The sequence below is a fragment of the Dermacentor variabilis genome, chromosome 11 (assembly GCF_050947875.1).
Source record: "Dermacentor variabilis isolate Ectoservices chromosome 11, ASM5094787v1, whole genome shotgun sequence".
NCBI lineage: Eukaryota > Metazoa > Arthropoda > Arachnida > Ixodida > Ixodidae > Dermacentor > Dermacentor variabilis.
The window spans coordinates 79,663,868-79,687,233 of record NC_134578.1 but is presented as its reverse complement, the minus strand read 5'-3'; the positions used below and the strand labels follow the sequence as shown (position 1 = coordinate 79,687,233).

Here is a 23,366-nt window from a genome sequence, read left to right as displayed (position 1 = left end):
TGAGCCCTACGCTGCCTGGTTGCAGCCGGGCACGTAGCTCTACGGTTCGCTTCTTCAGCAGCGGCTCGTACCTTGAGAAGGGGCGACATAACGTGTACCGAAGAGTGAACACAGACTACGCGGCGCACACGTAACATCCGTTCACCCGTGGCGCGATACGACGCTGTTGATGGCAATGATGTTGGCTCATTGGCAACCAGTGCGGTGACAAATTGTCCCCTTGCCTGCTTGCGTTACCCAAGTCCAGCTTACACGCAGGAAGGAACTGCTGCATGCAACTGCTACATGTCGGGACACCTGGTGAATTACAACGCAACTGTAATGCAATGTTTGCATGTGTCGATGCTATGGGGCGCACAGGTCACATCGCCTGTCTCCTCGCCCACTAGGATGCGTTGATAGCGTGTGTTTCAGGTGCAAGCTAGCAAGCGCTGGCGTGGCTTAGTGGTGGAGTGGCTTTTCCCCGCCAAGTGGGCCCAGGTTTGATGCCCTCGTGACCTGGGTATTTTTTAAAAATTCGTTTCTTGCTATAGCTGCGACGGACATCGGTGGCGACGAACAACATCGCTAAAAACACCTATTGGAAACGCCTATTGGAATGAACCTATAAAAGTTGACGCGATAAAATATACGTAGACCTTTACCGCTAATATTTGTAGACACATCTTAGAAGTTCGCTACGATGTTTCGAGGCAACAACATGCCCGCCTTGTTTATTTCATGGCTAATTCATGAAATACCTCCTTAAAATTATCAAGCAAAAAGAAGGGTGAGACAAGTTGTACATGGCTACTTCCGCGCAGCGTACCATCTTGTTGTTGAGCAGTAATATACTTAATAAAGCGCGTGTATATATTCGAATAATATTTGCATGCAAAATCGACTAATTAGCAAGAAATTTGCTAGTTAAGTGTTTAACTAGTTACCTTATGGCACATATCGCAATGGACAAATTCTAGCCGGCCAGGTCGCAGGGTGGATTCACTTGAAACGACTTCTCATAAGCACACCCGACTCGATATATGAATTCCCGAACTTTGTGAGAAAATACATTGGCGGTCCGGTTACTTTCGTGGTTCAACTCATAAAAAGACATTTTGCTAAGAAATTCATTCTAACAACGATACATCTTACCGCAGGTCTGGCGGCGCATATCTCGTAAATTGTGCGATCCGCACAATTATTTTTACTGGATATGCCTTGTAGTCTCACGTGCTGGAATTTGTAAATTGCAATACGTGCCGTAAGGTAATTAACAAGAAACTGAATTTGTGAATTTATGGTAATTAGTAGATTACGCACTTCGCTTTATTCGGCAAGTGATGTACGCCTTTTTGAAGTAGGCTAGCTCAAGGACTGGGATTATGCTGTCTGCCACAGGCAATTTAAAAAAAAATCGTGAGAGTCGTCGCTGAGACACGCGGTATATCGTATGCCGCTGCGGCAAACACGCGTGCAAATGCAAACATTCAAATGAATGGCATGTTTTTCCACCTCGGCCGTTCCGCGCGCGCTTTTACGACTAGTGTGGACGGACGCTCACATAATGAGGATAGCGCACCCAGTGCCGAAATTTGAGTCTTGCGCCTGAGATCCTTGGCCTGGAAATCCTATCTTAAAGAGTACGTATGCCCGCGTAGGGAATACAATCTCGATGTACGTACCGCAAACCTAGAACGTGAATTCTTTCAAAGTTTGCTCGATGAACTCAACACGCCAGAAATGATCTGTAGGTGCCGGGCATTGCTTTTGGGCCTTAACCTACGGCAGCCTGCCAACAGCTGAAGTATCGCGACTGCAGCGAGGCCTCCCATTTATGGCTGATTTCTAACTTGCAATTGCGAGAAAATTCTCACTCGCCTTTGTGGTTGTGTGGCAATGTGGTTCTGGTGCTCATGACCAGATAAGAAGGACATGAGGAACGTGAAGAACATAGGGCCCTTTCTCATTTGTAAACATACTGGCGCTGTGACTAAGTGGGCATCGGAGTTCAATAAATCACGTCTCTTCGGATAAACATATGTAACGCTGACGATTTTATTATTACTATCAAAATACTTATTTATGATGATTTCGGCCTCTTCCAGTTCCGTGATTCAATCAACCGTAAAAGGTTATGGGCCATGGCATCTCAGAAAATGTTTGATTTCTGAGCACTCTGTAACAGTAGTCAGTAAACCGAACATCACAATGTTCACATATACTGGTAGAGGCTGTAAATGGGTATACTTGGCTGCGTTCCGAGGCTGCGCTTATATTCTGCTTTTTCCTAGATCTTAAGTTCCGTAAATTATTGTGGCTGACTGTACAATACTCGAGTTTTGTAGACAGACTGGTAATTTCAGTATCCGAGAAATTGTGACTCCAGAATCATCCAATAATTTATGGTTGTGAAACCACGTCGCTGAAATTTCTAGAAAATCTCTTTGAGTGTGTCGTTTTCATACACCTGTAAAGGCCTAACTGGTAGCAACTATTTTCTGGGAGACTCAACTTTCCGAACTCGGTTACGCAGCGCCAAGCGCTCGCGCTCTGAAAAAGGCTGCCAGGAGCCTGCAGGTCCAAATTTACCTCATCTGTTCATCGGCGTCGCGACTAGAAAACGCTTTCCAGGGAATCGAATGCTTCAGTTCCGCAAACAAAATGCTTTTGCTAACCCATACATGCAAATTTACATGTCGCTAACAGCCAGAAGTTGCGCTACTACCTTGGATTATTCGTTGTGAATGTCCGGCAAGTACTGACGAGAGGAAACTTTCATACGAACCCAGCTGTCCTTGTACAGCGTAACTGTTTCGATTCTCGGACGCTACGCCTACGCTTCCGTAGAGGATGAATTTGAATATGCTAGTAATGCTTATATTAAGTTGCATGTTAAAGAATCTCGGTTGGTCAAAGTGAATCTGTAGCGATCGAGCAGCTTCATCACTCATACCCGACACGTTGCTTGGGGACGCTAAATGCCGAGATTTGACTGGATTTCGCGAAGCTCATGAAAAAATACCGGGATTCTACGTGCGAGCGCCGCCGTCTCATTATGAGTTGCGCACCGTGCACAGCGAGATAATCCGGCACGATTTTAACCACCTGGTGTTTTAAAACGTACCGCCAAACATAAACACAGGAGTGCGTTTGCATTCCACACTCCTCCCAGTGCGAACGCCGGGTCCGAAAGTGAACGCATGACCTTGAGCAACGGCGACGCAACACGATATCCATTGAGCACTAGGTCCGTTAAGGTTTTAATTATTCTAGTAATTCCTGCATGACGCCGTCTCGTCAGCGATGATCCTGACCGTCAGCACTGGCTGGTGCGGAGCGCCAGCGCAGCAGCAATGACCAGTGGACTACCGGACTAGGCGGTCCACCCACTAGTTCTACGTATTTTCAGCAAATAAAGATATTTTCAATCGATCAAGCGATCCATAAGTTTTCTCCACGTGACGGGTGTGTGCACTTTCGCATGAAAAAGGGGAATGCGTAGAAAGGTACCTGCATGAGCCACAAAGCAAGAAATGTGCAAAGGCTCTGCGTGACGCCGTTATCCTGCCACGGCTGCGCGTGACACTAAGAGGCGATGACGATACTTTCGGTTGTGAAGGGTAGCGCGTTGGAGGTTGCAGATAGCAAACGCTTTCTTTTTTTACATAAGTTGTGAGTTATACTGAATCGTGCTGGCAACTAATTCAACCAGCCACAGACGCAACATAGTCGGTTTTGTGCTTATAGCTCTAGCGAATCGGTTACAGCCTTGGAGAACTGTCGAGTCTTGTCTAGCGTTGCAGTACCAAACTTCAGGGGCTATCGCGGACGTAATTTTATCCACAACCTTCTTACTAAAAAGAAGTCGTTAAGCCAGCAAAAGTGCGCTAACGTCAACAAATTATTACGGGGCTGAGGATTGGCTCCTGTATGCACTGTGAGCTGTGACGTTCAAGTGGCTGCTGAAACAGATTGGTGAAGTGAAGGTACGGCCGCGTGAACGCTATGCAAATGCAGGCAACGGACAACGCAGGGTCGTACGACCTGCGTGCATTTTCGCGAGGATAGCCGGCGATAAAGGCGTTAATCGAGTACTCACTCAGGTATTTACCGAGCGGCTACTTTGGGGACGTCGGCTGGGCGGGTGGGTCTAGGCCAGGAAGTCGAACAGCCAGCTAGGATAAGCGCGGGATTGGTGAACGCCTGCGCTCGTAGGTAAACGGCTTGGTTGAGTGAGAGGATGATGATGACATCCTGGAATGACACATACCCACAGTGCGAGATTGGCGAAGAGCGCGCGGTATAAGAATATCCAGACGGAAACGATTGATAGTTCCCATTATTTATTATCAATATTTAGTTAAAAGTAGAAAAAACTGAAAGTAGAGAACACAGTTTTTGCAGTCGGTCTACTATATAGAGGAAAAGAAAGAATTAAAAGGTAAAAAAAATAAATATACATGATTACTTGAAGGCAGGTGAAATAAGATCTCTAATTCTTGCGGGATTATAAAAAAATATCAAAATCAAGGGGTAATGTCGAATAAGCTCATCAATAACTTTTGAAGCAAAACGAAATTTCTCACCAAATGGCATGCACCACTGTGGCTAACGCCAATAGCGGACGCCTCGGGAAAATGTGTAATTCGATAGAATGCGTGCCTATCTTGCTTGTCTTATTCAATGGAAAGGCATTTCACGCGATCAGTAAGGAATTCGTTAGGGGGATGACGATACAAACGCAAGCATTTGGCTTTCGCGCGTCTTACCTTGTGAAGGGATCGAGAAAGACAACGAACGAAAGACAGGTAGTTTAGTCACGGTGGCAGTGCGTCAGCGACTTCACGCGTGTGGAAGCAAACGGGGAGAAAAACAAAAGACGACACGGACAGTCCTTGTGCGCGCACCCACAGATCAAAGGCAAATGCTGCCGTAAGAATGCTCGTGGAATGATTTGTTCTTGTTGTTGTGCCATTTAACTAGGGAACGAGAGCAAATCATTTCACGAGCGTTCTTACGGGAGCCTTGCCTTCGGAAGCGCACTGGCGTTTCAGCGGCCTTGTGCACGCACAGAGCCCTTCGGCCAAGATCGCACGACATATGCTTCAGAGTACGGCGTGTCCTACGAACGGTTGAGACGCCCAACCCCATGGGGCACATTTAAGTTGTTCCCTGACGAGTCAATCCGCGTGGCCGACAAAGTTGCAAAACCTGAGCTGTTCAATATGACGACAACTGTTGTTGTTTCTTTTGGCTAACGTGATGAAGTTTAAAATTTATTGTGTTCATGATGACAGAAAAGTTCAACAAAATTTGTTATTTGGCTCAGAAGTTAAGCCCTTCATCGTGGCGGGCTTGAAGAAAACTTTCAGAACAGTTTTCTCTCAGCGACGGCGTACAGTGGCGTGCTCGGTGCCAAATATTAATAAACAGCAGGCAACGCGACATTGAACGCAGTTGCGAATTGTTGAAATAAAATTAGTAATAAATTTAAACAAAGAGATAATATAAGTTCAAAAGATAGCAGCTACCTTTTGCTGCATTTCAACCAGTAATCCGTATTTTTTTGTTTTGAGGGATGCACGTTGTACCTGAGGTACGGGTTTATACAGCTGTGGCAGTGGAACAAGATACTGACGTCCGGGTACGCGTCCAGAGTAGAAGCCCTGAAGCCACTGTATGGCAAGGGCGTCAGTGAGAAAACAAAGGCGGTGTAGGTGATGAGTCATTACCCAAAATGCTACGACAAAAATATTACGATAGCCATCTCACGGTGAATGTCGACACTAATACGAATCGCCATCGAGCAATGTAATGACAGACCACATTCCTAAACTGACCTTCATTTATCACGGGTGATGCTAATTCACGCTTGCGTACCTTAGGCTAAGTGCAACGTACTCTGATATCGTCCTACTTCGATGTGGGATAAGCTTGCCAAGGTCGCCCACGAGCTCGGCGGCGTTATGACGACTGCATGACGCCCATGCGGTGAGGATAGAATGATGAAGAAGGAACGATATCGATCGAATCACGGAGGCATATAACGGCGACAGCACCACGTCAATGAGATGTCGATTCCTTAATTATGGCGATGTTATAACAACGACAACGTGACAACGACGGCTGTATGATGGCAGCTGGATGAAGACTCTAAAATGATGACGATGACTCGACCAAGATAGCATGCCGACAAAGACATGACAACGGACGCTTGATGGCGTCTTTGTGACGGTGACGAGGGACGAGGATGGCAGGATAAGACCGATCTAATCGTCATTGAATTGCGATAGCCTGGTAACGACAGAATAACGAACAAGGAATGGCGTTCATTGTTTGACGAAGGTGGCTTGACGACTACTGCATGACGACAATGGGATGACGATAGTGACGTGATAACGATGGTGAAACAATAGAGTGATAAAGACAGCATGATGGTAACGTTACGACGACGACAGCATAACGAGTCAGATGTCAAAGTTACAATGATAACAATGGAATGACTGAGGCGGCATGCCGACAACGCTATGAAAAGCGACATGGGTATGATGACGATTGCGTGACAACGACTGCTTCACGAAACCTGTATGACAACGATGCCGTGACGATGACGGCCTGACGGGAGCCGGATGATGAAGCTGGAGTGACGATGATGGCGCGACTACGACAGCATTAGGACGACGATGGCCTGACAATTGAGGCCTGGTAACGACTGTCTGACTATGAGGCGCGAGATTGGCGGCATAATCCCGGTTGAAGAACGACAGTGCGATTAAAATACAATGACGAAGAAAAATTTACGTCGGTGGAACGACGAAGGCGGTATGACGACTAGCTTGCTCAATTTGCAAGATGTGGCAAAACGGAAAACTGCAGTTGTTCGTTGTACTCATTCTGATCATTTATTCCTTATTATCGTTATTTTCCAGATTGTTCCAGAAACGGTGCGTTTAAACTTGCGAAGTACGTTTCGATGCAGTTTTATATAGAAAAAAAAATAAATAGAAGGACAATTGCAGCATTAAGCGCGTGGAGGTGCGACACTAATTTTATTATTGCTGGCAGACTCATGTCAGTGTCATTGGCACGATTGCCTGCCACACTGCGACAACTTGGTGTCGTCTTAGTTTGACAAAAATGTCTCTCGGTGACACAATTTCCCAACTGGTCAGGCGGTCTGTGGCATCGAGTATCGGAGTATCGACACAATACGGAAGAGCGCGAGCCACTGGCTAAAAAAAGGTATTACCGTGAAAGACTGAACGTCAACACACAGAGCCACACTGCAATCGAGCGCTTTTTTAGCTAAGGTGCAGACTCAGTTTTCTTCATGTAACTGCAGCTGCACCGTAGCCCTCATGCTTTCGGCCGTCCAAGCAGGGAGCGAGGCACTATGCGTAAGCGGTTCTGGTGTGAGACAGAGCACGTTTTATTCCCATGCCAATCGCGCCAAAGTGCGCCGAATGCTGGCCGTCTAGCTGGTGGCACTGTGACACTGGAGTGTAGCGTTCTGGAGCCTTGTATTAGATAACCAACTTTTTGTCGATGAAGCATAACGGCAACGCGCCTTGCACTCGGTCACCTTACGCTAGTCTCAATCAACGATTTCACGGGTGTCGTTGCTCAGTTGGTACAACTGGCAGCGTATCCAGCACTACTATCGCGTTACGCAGAAATATCGTGACATAAGAAATCTCATCAAGCATAAAACGGGATTTCTGAGGCAGGGACTTATTTGCTTCCATTTGCGTTTCCTTCGATCGGTGGCCTATACGGTTTTGTGCGTCATGGTCCTGTTTAGTACTCTGCTAATCGCAACAGGGTCACATACATTGTGGTGAGGTTATATGTCGAATAATCAAATAACTTTGACTACGTGTCGGCGTGACAAAGTATAGTTTTTTTATATGGTGCGGTGTTATGTTTTCCGCTTCAGTACATTTATTTATCACTTTCATTGGTAGAGGATTAAACAGTAAGCAATGTTTCAAATTTGTTTATTGCGCATGTTTCCTTGTTCGGCTGCACATTTCACTACTGTACACTGGATAAATCTGCTCGTCGTTGCATTCACTTTTGAGAAACTCAGTGCAGCTCGTCCAGTTTTGTGAACGCTCTATGTCATGCGAAGTTGCACCCATTGGTACTCTGATCCACAATTCACAGTGCGGCTTGCGCTCGGCGTTTTCCTTGTGAGTTGGATCTGAAGTAAAAAAAAAAGACAGTAAGTCTGAAGTTAAGTAATATCCTCATAAACAGGTAATTCTGGCACCACTGATTGTCGGCGGAAATGTAATTTACTACAGAGCCTAGGCTTCACACATTATAATATTGGGTTGTTTATCACCAAAATAATGTTTGATTGTTTATATACATCTTGGCATCTAAATGAAGCCGCTCTCTTAACGAACAAGAATACAGAGCATTGAAAAGAATGTATATATACACAAATGAATAATAATAATAATAATAATCTTTATTAAGCACCAAAAAAAAATCAGTACAGCAAAACGGGCCCATCTAAGCCAATGGTGACTTGTGTGACGTGGCCCGGCATCGTCAGCTAGGCGATGTGGTTGCAGTATACATACACAAATTTAAAACCAACAAAGAAAAAGGGAAACAAATGAGCGTGATAAACGAAGATCAGGTTTTCAAGGCATCGAAACAAAAGCATAGAGTCATCACAACTAAACTGCGACAAACAAAAGGAAATAAGTACATACATCTGTATTACAACATGTGCAATAGACTTTTCAATTTAGACCGAGAGTCCACAGAAAATAGTCGTCTGACAAATTATTAATTATCTTGGGGACATACACGCAGCGTCTTGCTGCTCCGTATCTAGTATATACGCGCGGCACAACGAAGCGCTTTTCTTTGCGCAGCGGTCGCGGGGAGGTGGGCGGTTGCTTAAATTGATCTGTCCAGAAATGGCGCAGCACAACCGTAGAAATGAATAATAATAATAATAATAATAATAGTTATTATTATTATTATTATTATTAATATTATTATTATTATTATTATTATTAATGAAGTAATAGCACACAATTAAACAATTGATGATTTAACCTGCCCATGAACAACCTAAAAGGCTGAGTGTTGCCGCATGCGTAAAAGGTAAAAATTTATCATACACGCAGCAATCCAGGGAAAAAATATCTGAAAGAAAAACGGCAATTCTGAAAACGAACAGTTTAAATTAAAAAGCAGCCATGGTAAATTCACAAATGAAAGAAGAAGCAAAACAAGAAGAATGCGTGAGCGTCAAAATAAGTTATTCAATCCAGTCTTTGTATTATGCGCCCTACAAGAAACCCAAGTTTTTCATACTCGCGCACAGGTAATATAGCGAAAACACATAGTACCGCTTAAAAATATATATAAAGGAAGAAGGAAAAGACACATGCGAAGCAAAGTCATTTGGGCTTAATCATGGCACACAACCACCGACGTAGAAAGTTGTTGAAACAAATTCTCAACCATCCATAAACCCAAGGTAAACCGAGTGTCAATAGAAAATTAGTGAGCATGTGCAATAAAGAAAACTGAAGTGCTAAGGATACAAGTGTAAGGGAAATTGAAAAAAAAAGATAGGATGGCTTTTCCGTAAAATACATGTTATTTGCGATATACCAAGATATATAAGTGTACGAGGAGAAAACAAAGCAGCTAAAACATTTGACATATGGCAAGGCAAGTTGAAACAATGCGGACGACAATGCGAAGCTGTGGAAATAACTACGAGAGCAACTGACGAAATGTACCAAGATCAGCGAAATACTTATTGTAGAGTTTTTGAATTTTACACACAGTAGGATATTTGCTCCAACAAGCCGGAATGGAGAATGGTCGCTGCGCGCTTATGACTTTCGGCGCTGTGCAAAGCGCGACATAATTAAGTAGCAGAGATCAAATCGTGTTTCCTTGCAGAAGCTTATGCAAAAAGAAAAAAAGCTGTGCCAATACCCCGGCAGGTGAAAGACAGTAGTGAGAATAAAGTTGAAGCAGCTACAAGGTTATCCAATGCCAGAGCCATAACAATGGCAGCAAATTGCTGCGGCCGTTTTGTGAACTCTTTCAATTTTATCACCGTGGCATCGCTATTGCATCATTCTCCACCACCGATTCATATTCAAGTTCGGGAAGACATATCGACGGATACAGAACTAAGAAATGAGTCAGTAATATTATTTCGGGTGAGAGACTGCAAGCAAAAGAGAGCGCAGACCACGCCTAGCATTATGTTCAGTATGAGATGAAAGGCTTGACGGGTCAATTGTAGTAGACCAAAATTTACTTCAACAACCCTACTCAGCGAACAATAATCGAAATCACGAGAAAAGATAGCGCTTTTGGTAATTCGAGTAAAAGTACTAGGTTTTGGTCTTGAAAGCGTTCAGGCTGCGGCCATCTTCATTGCACCATTGTGCAAACGATAACAAGGCGGACTAAGAAATTTGACAGTCATCAAAACTGCGGATACATGAAAATCTTGGTGTCATCGTATATTGAAGAAATTAGAACTTCCGGACAACGGATGGAACAATGTTGACAAATACCATCGAGCTAAAGCTTCTTTCTAATGCGGGCGGGTCAAAACGCTTTGCTTCTGCAATTCGTCTTCACCTTAACACAGTGCTAGGACTTTTCGAGTAGCATCTGAAAGACGCCACCATTGATCCCGTGAATATGTGTTGAAATTAAACTACATCTGTTATGAAAGCGTCGTCGGTACACTGAAAGAGGCGGAGGTTATTGTCGGTGCATATCCTAAATGTTTCAAAAGGATGTTTAGTCGGCGTTGAAATAATCATCAGCGCGTAACATCAGGGTAGAAGGACAACAGAAGGCATTTACAGCGGCACGCATATCGCCTCCAGAGACGGTGAAGGATAAGACAGCCCACGTGCACGTATCGGGTCAATAGAACGCGCCAGTGCCACCATCTGGGTGCTTGGATACGGCGTCGACGTTCTGGCCCACCTGGTTCTTAGACGGATCGTTGCCGTGTGTTTCTGCGAACCATTTCTTTGGAGAGGCCCCTTCCTGGTGTCTTGGTGTACCCTCTCGGGGAGCGTGCATGGATATCGAGTGGTGATTGACTTAAGCAATCACCGCTCGATATCGCATTACACGGGCATCGGACGCGTAATGCCAAGGCGTGGGATCGTTCCCGACTTCCGCAAGTTGTTTTTTCATGGACTTTCACTGCCATTAGTTTATCATTTCTTTAATTCACTTAGTAAGTACAAGGAATTTTCCTTATGTTTTTCTTGGCGCCATTGTTGGCTTCTCATGACATGTAAAGAAACTCGCAGTACAACTACTGCTTATATCTGGGAAACCGTACTGCCCATGCAATTTTTATTAGTATCGATGTGTGGAGGAAATAACTCATTACGCCACCATTAAGGTTTTGGGTGCACAGAGTGCATCGGTGCCACTAACGCATGACGCAATCACAGTTAAAATTAGCCTCTCGTTGAGTGTTTAGAGAGGCATATCTGGGCAGTATATTTGTCGATCTGAGCGCAATAGGTCGCGCATAAGGCAGCCTACACATAATCGCTCAGGGAACTGAGGAGGTTGCGTGAGCATTTGCGACTTGAGACCAAAACGCGACTGAAGGCGACCGATGTTCACGCCGGCGTGTGCGACCGGCCAGTCGGCATCCTCTCACAATTGCGTCACCATTTAAATTAAGTATCACCGTATACAGACATCCTGTTCTCGTGCGTTTGATTGGTTCAGCAGTCTTGGAACTGCGGCCACGCGATTGAAGAATGAAGCAGCGAGCGACTGAACCGATATGGTCGCTTTTGGAGCAACTATCGCGCCTGGTCGCATTGCTACCAACTTGGCCGCGCGTCTGCTGTCAATCGTCGTTGTGGTTAGGTCATTACTTTGTCATAATAGGCGCATTCATCAAACTAGGACCTGTGTTTATCAAGATTTATAAAGCTTAGAAGTGGGCAATCGTTTGCAGAAATTTGACGGTCTCTCTGCTATGGCACAACCACATTCCGCACGTAAGGATTATGAAATGGCCTGCAGAATCCGTGCAGAGAGAAAGAGGAATGCCAATCAGAGCCCACAACCTTCGCCTACGGCGGGTACATTATGCTTAGAGAGCGAGCATAATTACAAAATTACACCACGGGACCGCCACTATGTTAGACATGTAAACTTGTTGGTGAATGAAAAGATGCCACTTTTGTATTTGATTACGTTGTTTCTGTGCTCTCGTGCCCACACAGACTGAGCATCTTGCGACTGACGTTTCACGTGACCGGCTGTGGTTGCGTCCACGAATTAGCTTGCCCTGTAAATTCTAGATAAATTTAACCTAATATAATATAGAAGCCTCAACGTTGGTCTAAAGTACATCTTTTTGTGATCAAGTGAAAGTATGAATTATTATCTGCGAAACACAGTCGCAATATCACCGGCATAACCGGCCCTTGCTGGTAGACGACGGGCGCAATAACGTAAATCTATTCCACTATCTTTCTATACTATTTCCTTCGCTAGCTCTCCGCGATAAGTGATACATTTGTGGAGCCGCGGCCACATCATCTGTCTATCATTAGACGTCACGAAATCCGCTAAATAAACCTCAGACAAGTTAATGTGCGCGCAGTAATTTTTTAATGATTATGCGGGACAACGGGAAAATATTATTTGAGATTCCACACCTTTGTTCCTATCAACCTTGGGAATTGACAAAAATGGTTTCGGCGCACCACCTTTATACCTTTCTGTCACGTGTCCTCATAAAAACCTAGAAGAGGGACACGTAAAATTGACATTCGCGCACTAAAAATGCCGAACAAACGTGCACTTTTTATTATCAATGGCCGTAGAATGCCGCATTCTATAATAGAAGTATCCTGTCCACTAATCGCTCCGGTGCTGTGTAGTCTGAGCTGACAACGATAATTGACTTTTTTGTGCAATTAAAGTTTTGCGTTGACTGTTTGCAAGCTCCCCTTTCAAGAGGTATATCACATATTTCTGCCAAATTTTCTTAGATGATTCGTATTCGTGGGTTTTTAACACCCCATTCTACGATGCCTTCAATCGTCGACCAGTCACCGCCAGCTAAGCCATGGGAGTCGGACCAATGCCAAACGCCGTATGCAGTCTTCTCCGCCACTTCTACACTTTCATTGCGCAAACGCGCCCATACAAAATCCTACTCTGTCTTGCGAGCTCGTCGCCTCAGGACAGCCATCTAGTTAATAAAAAAAGGTCTCCAATACACCCTGTGCATTTGCTTGGACAGCGAAGCTGTGAACGATACTAGAAGGATTACCCATTGTGACGTAGGTTGAAATTATTCAAGAGGTCTCATTCACGGGTACGCTACCTCATGATTAGCCTAAGACGTTTTGGCAGCCTGTGACCTTGCTTGCGCCGCTACTTCGCGCACCTACAAAGAATGAATCAGACAGAAGATAAATTCGCCGCGCCTCTTATGCACGCTGCTCTTAAGGAGTCCTTGCTATACGTGACCTTCCCATAGCACTGTTACAACACAAATCAGTTTGTAGGCGCGTTCTTCTTTTAACTACGAAAGTGCATTAGGTCACTCCCTGCGTCGTATGCTGCAATCAAGCTGCCGTCGCCGTGGCAGCCTGTGCAACAGTAATGTACAGCGGAAAAACTATGCGATGAATGCTTGGTGCTTCGCATTGCATGCAGGCGCAGGAGTGCCTTATTGTCAGTTATGTGGTTCGGATGCTTGTTTTCGGCTTGTTCTTCATTGAAATGTGTGATGCTCTGTTTGTGGTATGCGTGATTACAAACAATGTATGCACTGTTTGCTTAACTTTGCTTAGTGCTTGTAGCCTGGAAGAAGCTCGAAGCGTGCAGACGTGCTTTGCATCGGCTCTGTGATTTCAAATTTGCCAAGCGCCCAAAACCTCCTGGTACCACCGGTATCAGCGGAATATTTGTAAACATCAAGGGGATTCAACGGAGCCGAACTTCGGTGAGCCGCAGTTTTAAGACCAACGAGATCCCTATTCGTTCGGCCACGCCGACGGTAGGGTTAGCCCTAACGCCGAACGCTGGCGCGCGGGAGCTCGGAGACCCGCAAGCAGCCACCGTGTCTACAGTGAGCTGTGGGGGCGACCCAGCATGGAACGCTACGATCGTGGGAAACCCAGGCACCATTGCCCACCAACCCACCGAAACCCAAACCATGCAAGTTGTATCCGAGAGTCACCCGAGACCCCTGCCTGACGAGGCCTTGCCCGGGCCGTCTCCCGTCCTCTCGGAGCAGCTCCACAATCAAGAATCCCAGTGGCAAACGGTCGTTTCCCTCCATCGGAAACGCCGTCTACAAAAACAACAATCCACTGGTGAGCAAGACCCAGTCGGGCAAACCCCGCCATCGAAAACTACACCGTTAGGGCTAGCTCTAACCCAGGCGCAAGCTGCCGCCGCGAAAGCCACGTCGCAAGCTACCTGCGAAGAGCGCGGTGCCGGAACACCTATTTCTGAAGACGCGGCTGCAAGGAGCAGGCCTCGCCGACGCGCACCTCCACTACCGCGCACTGACATGAAAATCATTATACGACCGACCCCGGGCCTTATCGTTCGAAAACTACAGACCCACCAAGTGGCCAAGGCGATCGTACAAGCCACCGGAGGTGCGCCGACCTGCAAGGGGGATGACTTCATCGTCCGCCTGCGACACGGCTCGAACATCATCATCGTGAGTACCCCTCACGAGGCCACGGCGGTCGCCCTCATGAAAATTATAAGCCTCACCTTTCACGGACGATCACATCCTGTGAAGGTGTATCTATCAACACCCGAGGGCCTGCTTAAAGGTGTCGTACACGGCATCGACGCAGGCACCGGCGAAAAAGAGCTTATGGCGAATCTTCGGGTCCGCACACACGGAGTCCGCATCGTGGGGGCCCGCATGCTCGGACAATCCCAGACAGCCCTACTCCACTTCGAGGGACCCCAGGTGCCTAGATTTTTGTACTATTACGGAGGGGAGATGCCTTGCCGAGACTACCAGCCGACAAGGCAGTTCTGCTCCATCTGTAGAATCACCGGACACCGACCAGACGTCTGTCCCAACCCAACGGTTTGTGCGTGCAACGTTTGCAACAACATTAACCCAGACGCTGAACACACTTGTGTTCCGAAGTGCGCCCTGTGCGGAGGGGCCCATCTCACGGCCGCAACAGGGTGAAACAACAAGCTCAAGCGCATTCCACCCAGTTGGAAGCCTGCCTCCACCACTACACCCAAAACCCAACGACAGCCCCGCCCGGTCACTCAGTCGACCAAGGCGGCTGACCTTTGCCCGCGATGGTTCAGCTCCGAGCGGGAAGACTCCGACTTCGACTACTCGGAGTCTCCGAGCATCTACGGATCCCGGTAGGGTTCCAACCCGAGGTCCAGGTCCCGCTCCTGCTCTCGCCCCCGGTCTCACTTTCGGTCGCCCAGACGGCCATCCCGGTCGATGCCCAAACAAGGACAGCAGGCAGCACCAGCGACCGCGGCACTCAAAGGCAAGGGGCCCCAGCAACACAACCGAAAGACCAAGGAGGCCTCGCTCAAGCGGACTACCACCAAAGAACACGAGGTAAGCTGGGCATCAGTAGCCTCCCCTTCGTATAAAAAACCACAGACGCCACCATCTGTAAACTTGGAACAGGAACTCGCGGCCATGCGCGCACAGATACAAACACTCACACAAGAAAACAGACAACTCAAACAACAAGTGTTACAGCTCACACAAATACCACAAGAGATGGCTCCACACAAGGACGTCATTGACCTACAAACCCGTGTCGATGCCATCCGCACCCAGATGCAAGCCTTCACGGACGCTACATGCACCCAATTGGAACAAATCACACAGACTGCAATACAACGCACAGATGCAGCAATAAAACACATGGAAGCCACTGTAGACAGCAAGCTTAGGAACCAGCTTCACTCCATAAAACTACGTAAGACGCTACGACAGAACCTTTACAAGGCCACACCTGTAGCAGCACCGAACCAAATTGTAACATCACCGACCACAACGTCCAACAATGCCTAGGCCATACAGGCAAGTCAAAGAAAACTTATAAATTTGGCAATGGAACTGCCGTGGGTACCGGAGGAAGAAAGGGCTGCTGACACAATTTATCGCTCATTCCTCGAAGCCACCTGGGGTCACAGCCCTACAAGAGCCCGGTACCCGACCAACACTACATGGCTACGAAGAATACCACACAAGTCAAGACAAGTGGAAGGTAGCCACACTAGTAGACAGAAACATCACAACCATACAACACAAACCCATAGACGACGTCGAAGTACTACATGTACTTCTCGAAATAATATACAAAGGCAACCAGAAACAGCGCCTTCGTTCTCAACATTTATTGCCCCCCCCCCCAGCCAAATGCGGGAAAACATAGGTAAACTCTTTGGGGACAGCCTCCGCGTCGCTAAAGACAGTCCACTGGAAATCATAGGCGACTTCAACGCTCAGAACACGCTGTGGGGATACCAGAGGCAGGATTGGAAAGGTCTCCAGCTACAAACACTAATTGAACAGTGTCACCTCACACTCATCCCAGACCCGAACATACCGACGAGGGAAGGGAACAGCGTAACACGCGACACTACTCCCGACCTCGCCTTCATCACTCAAACCACGCGAGCCGAATGGCTCAACACACTCGAAAACCTAGGCAGCGATCACTACATAGTAAACATAACACTACAGACTGGACGCCTACGCAGGCAGATCGGCACAGCTAAACTCACTGACTGGCGAAAAATCAGGGAAGCCCAAGAACAGGACGCCGACACAATCACGAACCTGGAAGACTGGTGCGACAACCTCCGTCGACATAAACAACACCACACAAAGGAAATCGCCAGAACGGAAGAGACCCCAGAGGTGGATCCCCACTTACTACACCTGTGGGATGCCAAACGGGGCCTTACCCGCCGCTGGAAAAAACAGACATATAACAGGAAACTGAAGACGCGCATAGCACAAATAACAGCGGAAGTAGAAGAATATGCCATGCAACTCGCCTCCGCGAACTGGTATAGATTCTGTGACTCCTTCGGTGGCACGCTGGACACGGCCAAGACGTGGCACATCCTCAAAGCCATCCTGGACCCCACCAAACCAAAGGAGAAGGACACAGGGCTCTGTAACGGTTACTACACACCTACCCAGGTAGCCAACAAGACCTCATCGATGCCATCAAGACCAAGTGCTATGGAGATCCCACTCCCACACAAGCATGTAGAACACCCTACACAGGACAACCCAACCCGCTAATGGACGAACCTATCACCGAAAACGAAATGGGAGCGGTCATCGCAGCCACCACCGGTAACACAGCGGCGGGCACGGACCAGATCACAAATTCGATGAACAGAAACCTGAGCGACAAGTCTATCTCCGCGCTCACGGCCTTTGTCAACCAACACTGGGAACAAGGTACGGTGCCGACGATGTGGAAACACGCACGAAAGATCATGATCCCCAAACCGGGCAAGAAATTGGCAATTGAAAACCTTAGGCCCATATCGCTCACGTCCTGCGTTGGCAAGGTGTACGAAAAAGTTATAAACGCGAGACTACAGAGACACTTGGAAGATAACAAACACCTGCCGGACACCATGTTCGGTTTCCGCGCAGGCCTGTCCACACAAGATGTGCTACTCCAAATCAAGGAAGAAGTCCTCAGTAACGTTTCCCGCAGCGGCGAACACGTCCTCCTAGCAACCGACATCAAAGGGGCTTTCGACAACGTCAGCCACCAAGGAATCCTAGAAGGGCTGGCCAACACCAACTGCGGCGAGCGAACGTACAAGTATGTTCAGAGCTTCCTGAGCCACCACACGGCGGAGCTGAAGATGGGAGAGATCCAGACTCCAGTGTACCATCCTCCCAACAAGGGCACACCACAAGGTGCTGTCATCTCTCCCACGCTGTTCAGCGTCGCCATGATCGGTCTCGCAAGCAAACTGCAGGACGTAGCAGGTCTTCGGCACGCAATCTACGCAGATGATATAACACTCTGGACCAGAACAGGGTCCCTCGTTGAAAAAGAAGAACGGCTGCAAACTGCAGCAAATATCATCCAGGAATACGTGAGCCAACGGGGACTACAATGCTCCCCCGAGAAATCTGAGCTCCTACGAGTCTGGTGAGGCCGGGGTAACCACACAGTCCCCACAGACCCAACAAGAAGACTCGAGGTACGCTTCAACGGGGCCTCATACCAGAGAAGCCATTGCTGAGGGTGCTGGGCATGTGGCTGCAGCCCAACCAGCGGGCCACACACACCCTTACACTCCTCAAAACCAGTGTGAAGGCGATACCACGCATGATCTCCCGCGTAACATCGAAGAACAGAGGCATGAAGGAAAGCGACACCCTGCGACTGGTCAGTAGCCTGGTGGTGAGCAGAATCACATACAGCCTGCCTTACTACCACCTCACACAGTCCGAGACGAAGCAGGCCGACACACTTTTAAGGATGGCATTGAAGACCGCTCTCCGCCTGCCGATGGGTACATCGACTGAAAAATTATTGGCGCTAGGGTTGCACAACACCCTCAGCGAACTGGCAGAAGCCCATTACGTCTTGCAACAACAGAGATGTGCGCGGACTCGCACGGACCGGCAGGTCCTACAAACCTTGGGGTTCCCAGCAATAACAACAGGAACCCAAGAACCCTGTTCCATACCTCGTCACGTCCAGGACAGGTTTCACGTTGCCCCGATACCACGGAACATGGACCCTAACCTACACTCCGGCAGGAGGAGAGGAAGGGCCCAGTACATGGAGAAAGCGTTCAGATTCAATACCACGGCCCGTTTTACGGACGCTGCCATGTATGGCACGACTAACAAGGGCGCAGTTGCAGTGGCATGCGACTACCGAGGCCACGTTACCTCCGCTACATCGAGCCGCCCCTGCACGATTACGGAAGCCGAAGAGCTGGCCATCGCGTTAGCCATCCGCGAGGGCCTACACGCAAACCAACCACTGACGATCCTCACGGATTCCCAGCAGGCCTGCCGCAACTTCCTACAGGGAAGAATTGGAAGGCCTGCTGCACAAGTCCTAGCCGGAATACTCAAGGAGGACCCTGAGGACTTCACCACACAAAGCGTCATCTGGATACCGGGCCACACTGGCATCACGGGCAACCTGCAGGCCGACAGAGCAGCTCGAGGATTCGTACATAACCGAGCACTCAACACGCCAGCTGCAGAAGACCTGGACCCTGTCGCCCTCGAGTATTCAGCCATCGTGAACTACCACAGAGGGCGTCGCTTGCGATATCCACCCCCCATCGAAATCTAAACACAGCAGATGCCGCTGCCTGGCGTAGGCTCCAGACAGTCACTTACACGAACTTACACATATTACATAGGATACACCCCACAGCCTACAGGGACGAATGCCCATGGTGTGGGGCCACACCAACCCTATACCACATTACGTGGGAGTGCGCACTACACAACATAGAACACCCAGACACGAACACCACGAGGGAGCAATGGGAGGCACTGCGTTCCAGCTCGCCCCTCGACGACCAGCTCAAGCTGATAAAGAGAGCTGAGAAGATGGAAAGAGCCAGCGGAGCCCTGGACTAAGGGCCCCGACCATTAGCTGTTTTTTTATTATTATTTTAATAACGTTTATCTATCTATCTATCTATCTACGCTTGTAGCCTCTGCCTTACGGGGGTACGAGCCATTGCTTTTGGGGGTATGAGCCACACGTGGTGATAGTTTTCTATCGACGTTAAGCCGCGAAGAAATCCCGTTATCATAGCCATAGACAACTTCGCTGTAAAACCTGCCACAGCAGACAATGCTTTTCACTTTTTCACTAAGCCAAAGTTACTTCGTGTGATCGCATGGAGAGTTTGAATGGGGCTTTGGAAACAATGTAGAAGGTTAGAGCTGATGCTGCCACTAGTGGTTACGTTATTTTAAATTCAGAAGATTGAAATACGGTCAGAATGGTACAACCCTGCGACAAAGCGCCCATTGTTAAATTAAAATATTGCCTTCCGATACGTTCCTCATTGCTGCTGTATCGAAGTTGTGTACGGTCTGCATCTGCTATTGAGAGCAGTGAGGTGTGCTGGTAACGTGCATATTTAAATAACAGTTTACTTGTTTCGAAGTGCAAAATCAATTATCAAGTTTAATTGCTTCAGAAGCTTCACGTGTTAACACCTTATGATTTGCAAGCATAAGTAGATATTTGCCGTCAAGATTTTCAAGTGCCACTACGATTGATAATTTAGCAGTAATTATTACCTCTTAGATGTGACAAATGGCTACACAAAAACTATTCGTTTGTTATTGCCCAAATTCTAGGAACCTTACCACAGCATACAACGAAAAAATGCGGCCTAATTTGGAACTTACCAGCTTCACTGGAGGACTCAGACATGACTTTTACAACGGCGCAATTTTGGTCACAGTACCAAAACATCCAATCGGGGGGCTCGAGATCATATCCAAATGCCTCTGTATAGATGAATTAATACAGAATAGACATATTATGCACACATTAACATAAATTTCTCTTGAGGCATGTCGAAGATGGATAAGCGAAGCTTTCCCTAAAGAGAGAATGACACATGAAATTCCTTTTTGCTTTGAGTAGATGCACTTTCTATAGAAACAGTGGTAACTCAAGGGCTGAGCTGCAATACAAACGCATACATAGGTTTCGTACACAGGCAAATACTAAAGATTATTAAAGATATTTCTAGTCGAATTCTCTGTCTCATTTTCACCCATTCGTTATCACTTGGTGCACTACCTAAGGACAGGAAGATAGCTAATGTCATTCCCCTTTTGTATCTGGTGAGAGGTATTCACCTGATAATTATTGACCTTTTTTCACTCACATGCATATGCTGCAAACTACTTGAGGAGGTTATGGCTTTCTATATATATACTCTAACCTTGAATCAAGCAACGTTTTTCTTATTTAATCAGCATAGTTACAGCAAACGCTAAGCATGCGACTCAGAGGTATTTGAATGAACGACATTCCTTTACTTTAACATGAACACAAATGACCAGATTGACTGCCTCTTTCAAGATTTTTGTAAAGCTTACGATACTGTACCTCATTGCAGTTTCATTTTAACGTTTTCTGCCCTTTGTTTAGATTCATTACCACTATCTTGGTTTGAGAATTCCTGTCTATGCGTCAGCAATTTACAGTAGTGAATAACTTTTCATCTAACCTTTGCTACGCCATGTCTAGTGCCCCTCTAGTTAGCGTCCTCAATACATTACTTTTCTTAATATACATTATTTACTTACCCTACAATCTATCATTTTCAATTAGCTTGTTTGCTGACGACAGCATCATCTATCGCACCATTAGATGTTTCAATGAATATTCTACTCTCCAAAAAAACTTTGATCTCATTTATAGCTCCTGCAAGACAGGGCAGATGTCCCTTAACACCTCTAAATGGAAGGTAACTTTGTTTAGTCCCCAATGCACTAACACTAATGGCGTTTCACTATTTAATTAATCATGCTATAATTTGTAATCCCACATCATATAACTATCTTGACGTCCGCCTTACAGATTTTCTTTCCAGAGCACACACATATCAGTAATGTGTTCTAAAGCTCCTAAAGCCCTCGGTTACCTGCGTATAAATTTGCGCAACACACCTTCTAATATACGAAAATAAGCATATTTAACGTAGGTTCATCCACAACTAAAATCTGCTTCATTCATATGGTCACCATATCAGGAGTACCTTATCAGCATGTTGCAATCTGTTGAGAATAGAGTAGCCAGATTGATCTCCCGTGAGTGTGACTAACTGTCTAGCATCACTTTGGTAAAAAAAAAGAAATTTAACTTCAGTCGTTAGAAACTCGCCGCATGATACCTCTCCTCTGTCTATTTCACAGGTAGATTTATGTCAATACATCTCACAGTCTGCCAATTGATGCACCTGTGCGCACGTGATGGCGGCTTCACAAAACGCTCAGTTTCATGCACATACACGATAAAACTCAGGCATTTCACTCATCATCACGGGCTCGCGCTATTTCACATTGAAACAGTCTTGCGAACCACGTCGCATTCATATCTAACCGCCAAACTATTCGTGATAACCTGAATAGACTCTTTGATAACACTGTATAATGATGTTCTATTATACTACTTGTAACCTTTCTCTTGTAACTTTTTTCTTGTTTGTGATGCAAATTTTTTTTTCTTTTCTGTACACACTGTAACCGGCCTTACTCAATACCCTTTAGTGGACCTGTGAGCTATTACGAATAAATCAATACATTTTCCGAAATGAAACGACCTCGCCGACACAGAGGATTTGATACACTATAAATATGAAAAAAAATGTTTTAGTTTAAAGTGCAGTATATCAGCCTGAAAGACACCACCCGTTCTTAGCAGCGTACCTAATCTGTCAGGACAGCGACGAATCTGAGTACGACGAGACAACACCACTAGTCTTGCGCCCCACATGCGTGAGATTTTCTGGTCGTAGACTGGCATACGGTGTTGTTTCTACAGACACTATGCATCGGTCTGATGTTAGCTTATTCCCAGTTTATATTTCCCTTCTCGCTGAACTTGGCATATATTTATTGATTTGGTAAATGTTTTATCGACATCTTTTTTTCTTTATTACCCAATCGTAAGGCTTCATTCTGTGGCAACTATGAAGGCTATCAAAAGCGTTGTTGGGAGCGACAAAGAAGGTTACGTACGAGAGTCAACAATTTAACTATTGTGTATGCGCGGGTCACACCAAGTTTGTAATGAGGCATTCAATTTATTCAGGCAGAACACATTTCCCTATGACCGCCAACGGTAATTCTATTAGCATTCAAGCGATGCAGTAATACAGAGTATTGCTGAAGACAAGTTTATTGTGAATGTGCTGTAGCCATTCTGGGACTTTCATGGCTTTGGCTGTATGCAACATACACTGCTTCCAGTGCCGTCCAACTTTGCTATGAAACTCGCTTGTAAGGCCGGCTGTATACATGCCAACATGAGGAGGAATGTATGACGAAGACGCTGTGTTGACGAAGGAATACGAAGAAATGCCACGCATTGAACAACAAATGCAACCTGATTACCATGGCGTGACATCAACGAAATTATAGTTCTGAAATGATGGCGATAGCATAGGAACCACAGCGTGCCGACGATAGCTTGAGGATAAGTGTATGTCGCCGAGTGCATGACGACGATGACGAGATGGCAGCTGTGTCACAAAGTCTATGACGGTGATGGTGCGAGAACAACGATAGGACGACAGCCAGTACAGCAACCGTAATAAATGACACTAGA

At 46.6% G+C, this 23,366-nt stretch overlaps 1 protein-coding gene across 1 annotated transcript in view; it reads right to left on the bottom strand.

The window, feature by feature from the left end:
* Positions 1 to 7,964: 7,964 nt before the first annotated feature.
* LOC142564606 (uncharacterized) overlaps positions 7,965 to 23,366 on the bottom strand; it is a 32,137-nt gene continuing 16,735 nt past the window's right edge. The window contains exons 4-5 of the mRNA XM_075675663.1: positions 20,432 to 20,533; positions 7,965 to 8,185 (exon numbers count right to left, since the gene is read on the bottom strand). Coding sequence (XP_075531778.1) covers positions 7,980 to 8,185; positions 20,432 to 20,533 — 308 coding nt within the window. The 3' untranslated portion in view covers positions 7,965 to 7,979. The remainder of the gene's footprint in view (positions 8,186 to 20,431; positions 20,534 to 23,366) is intronic.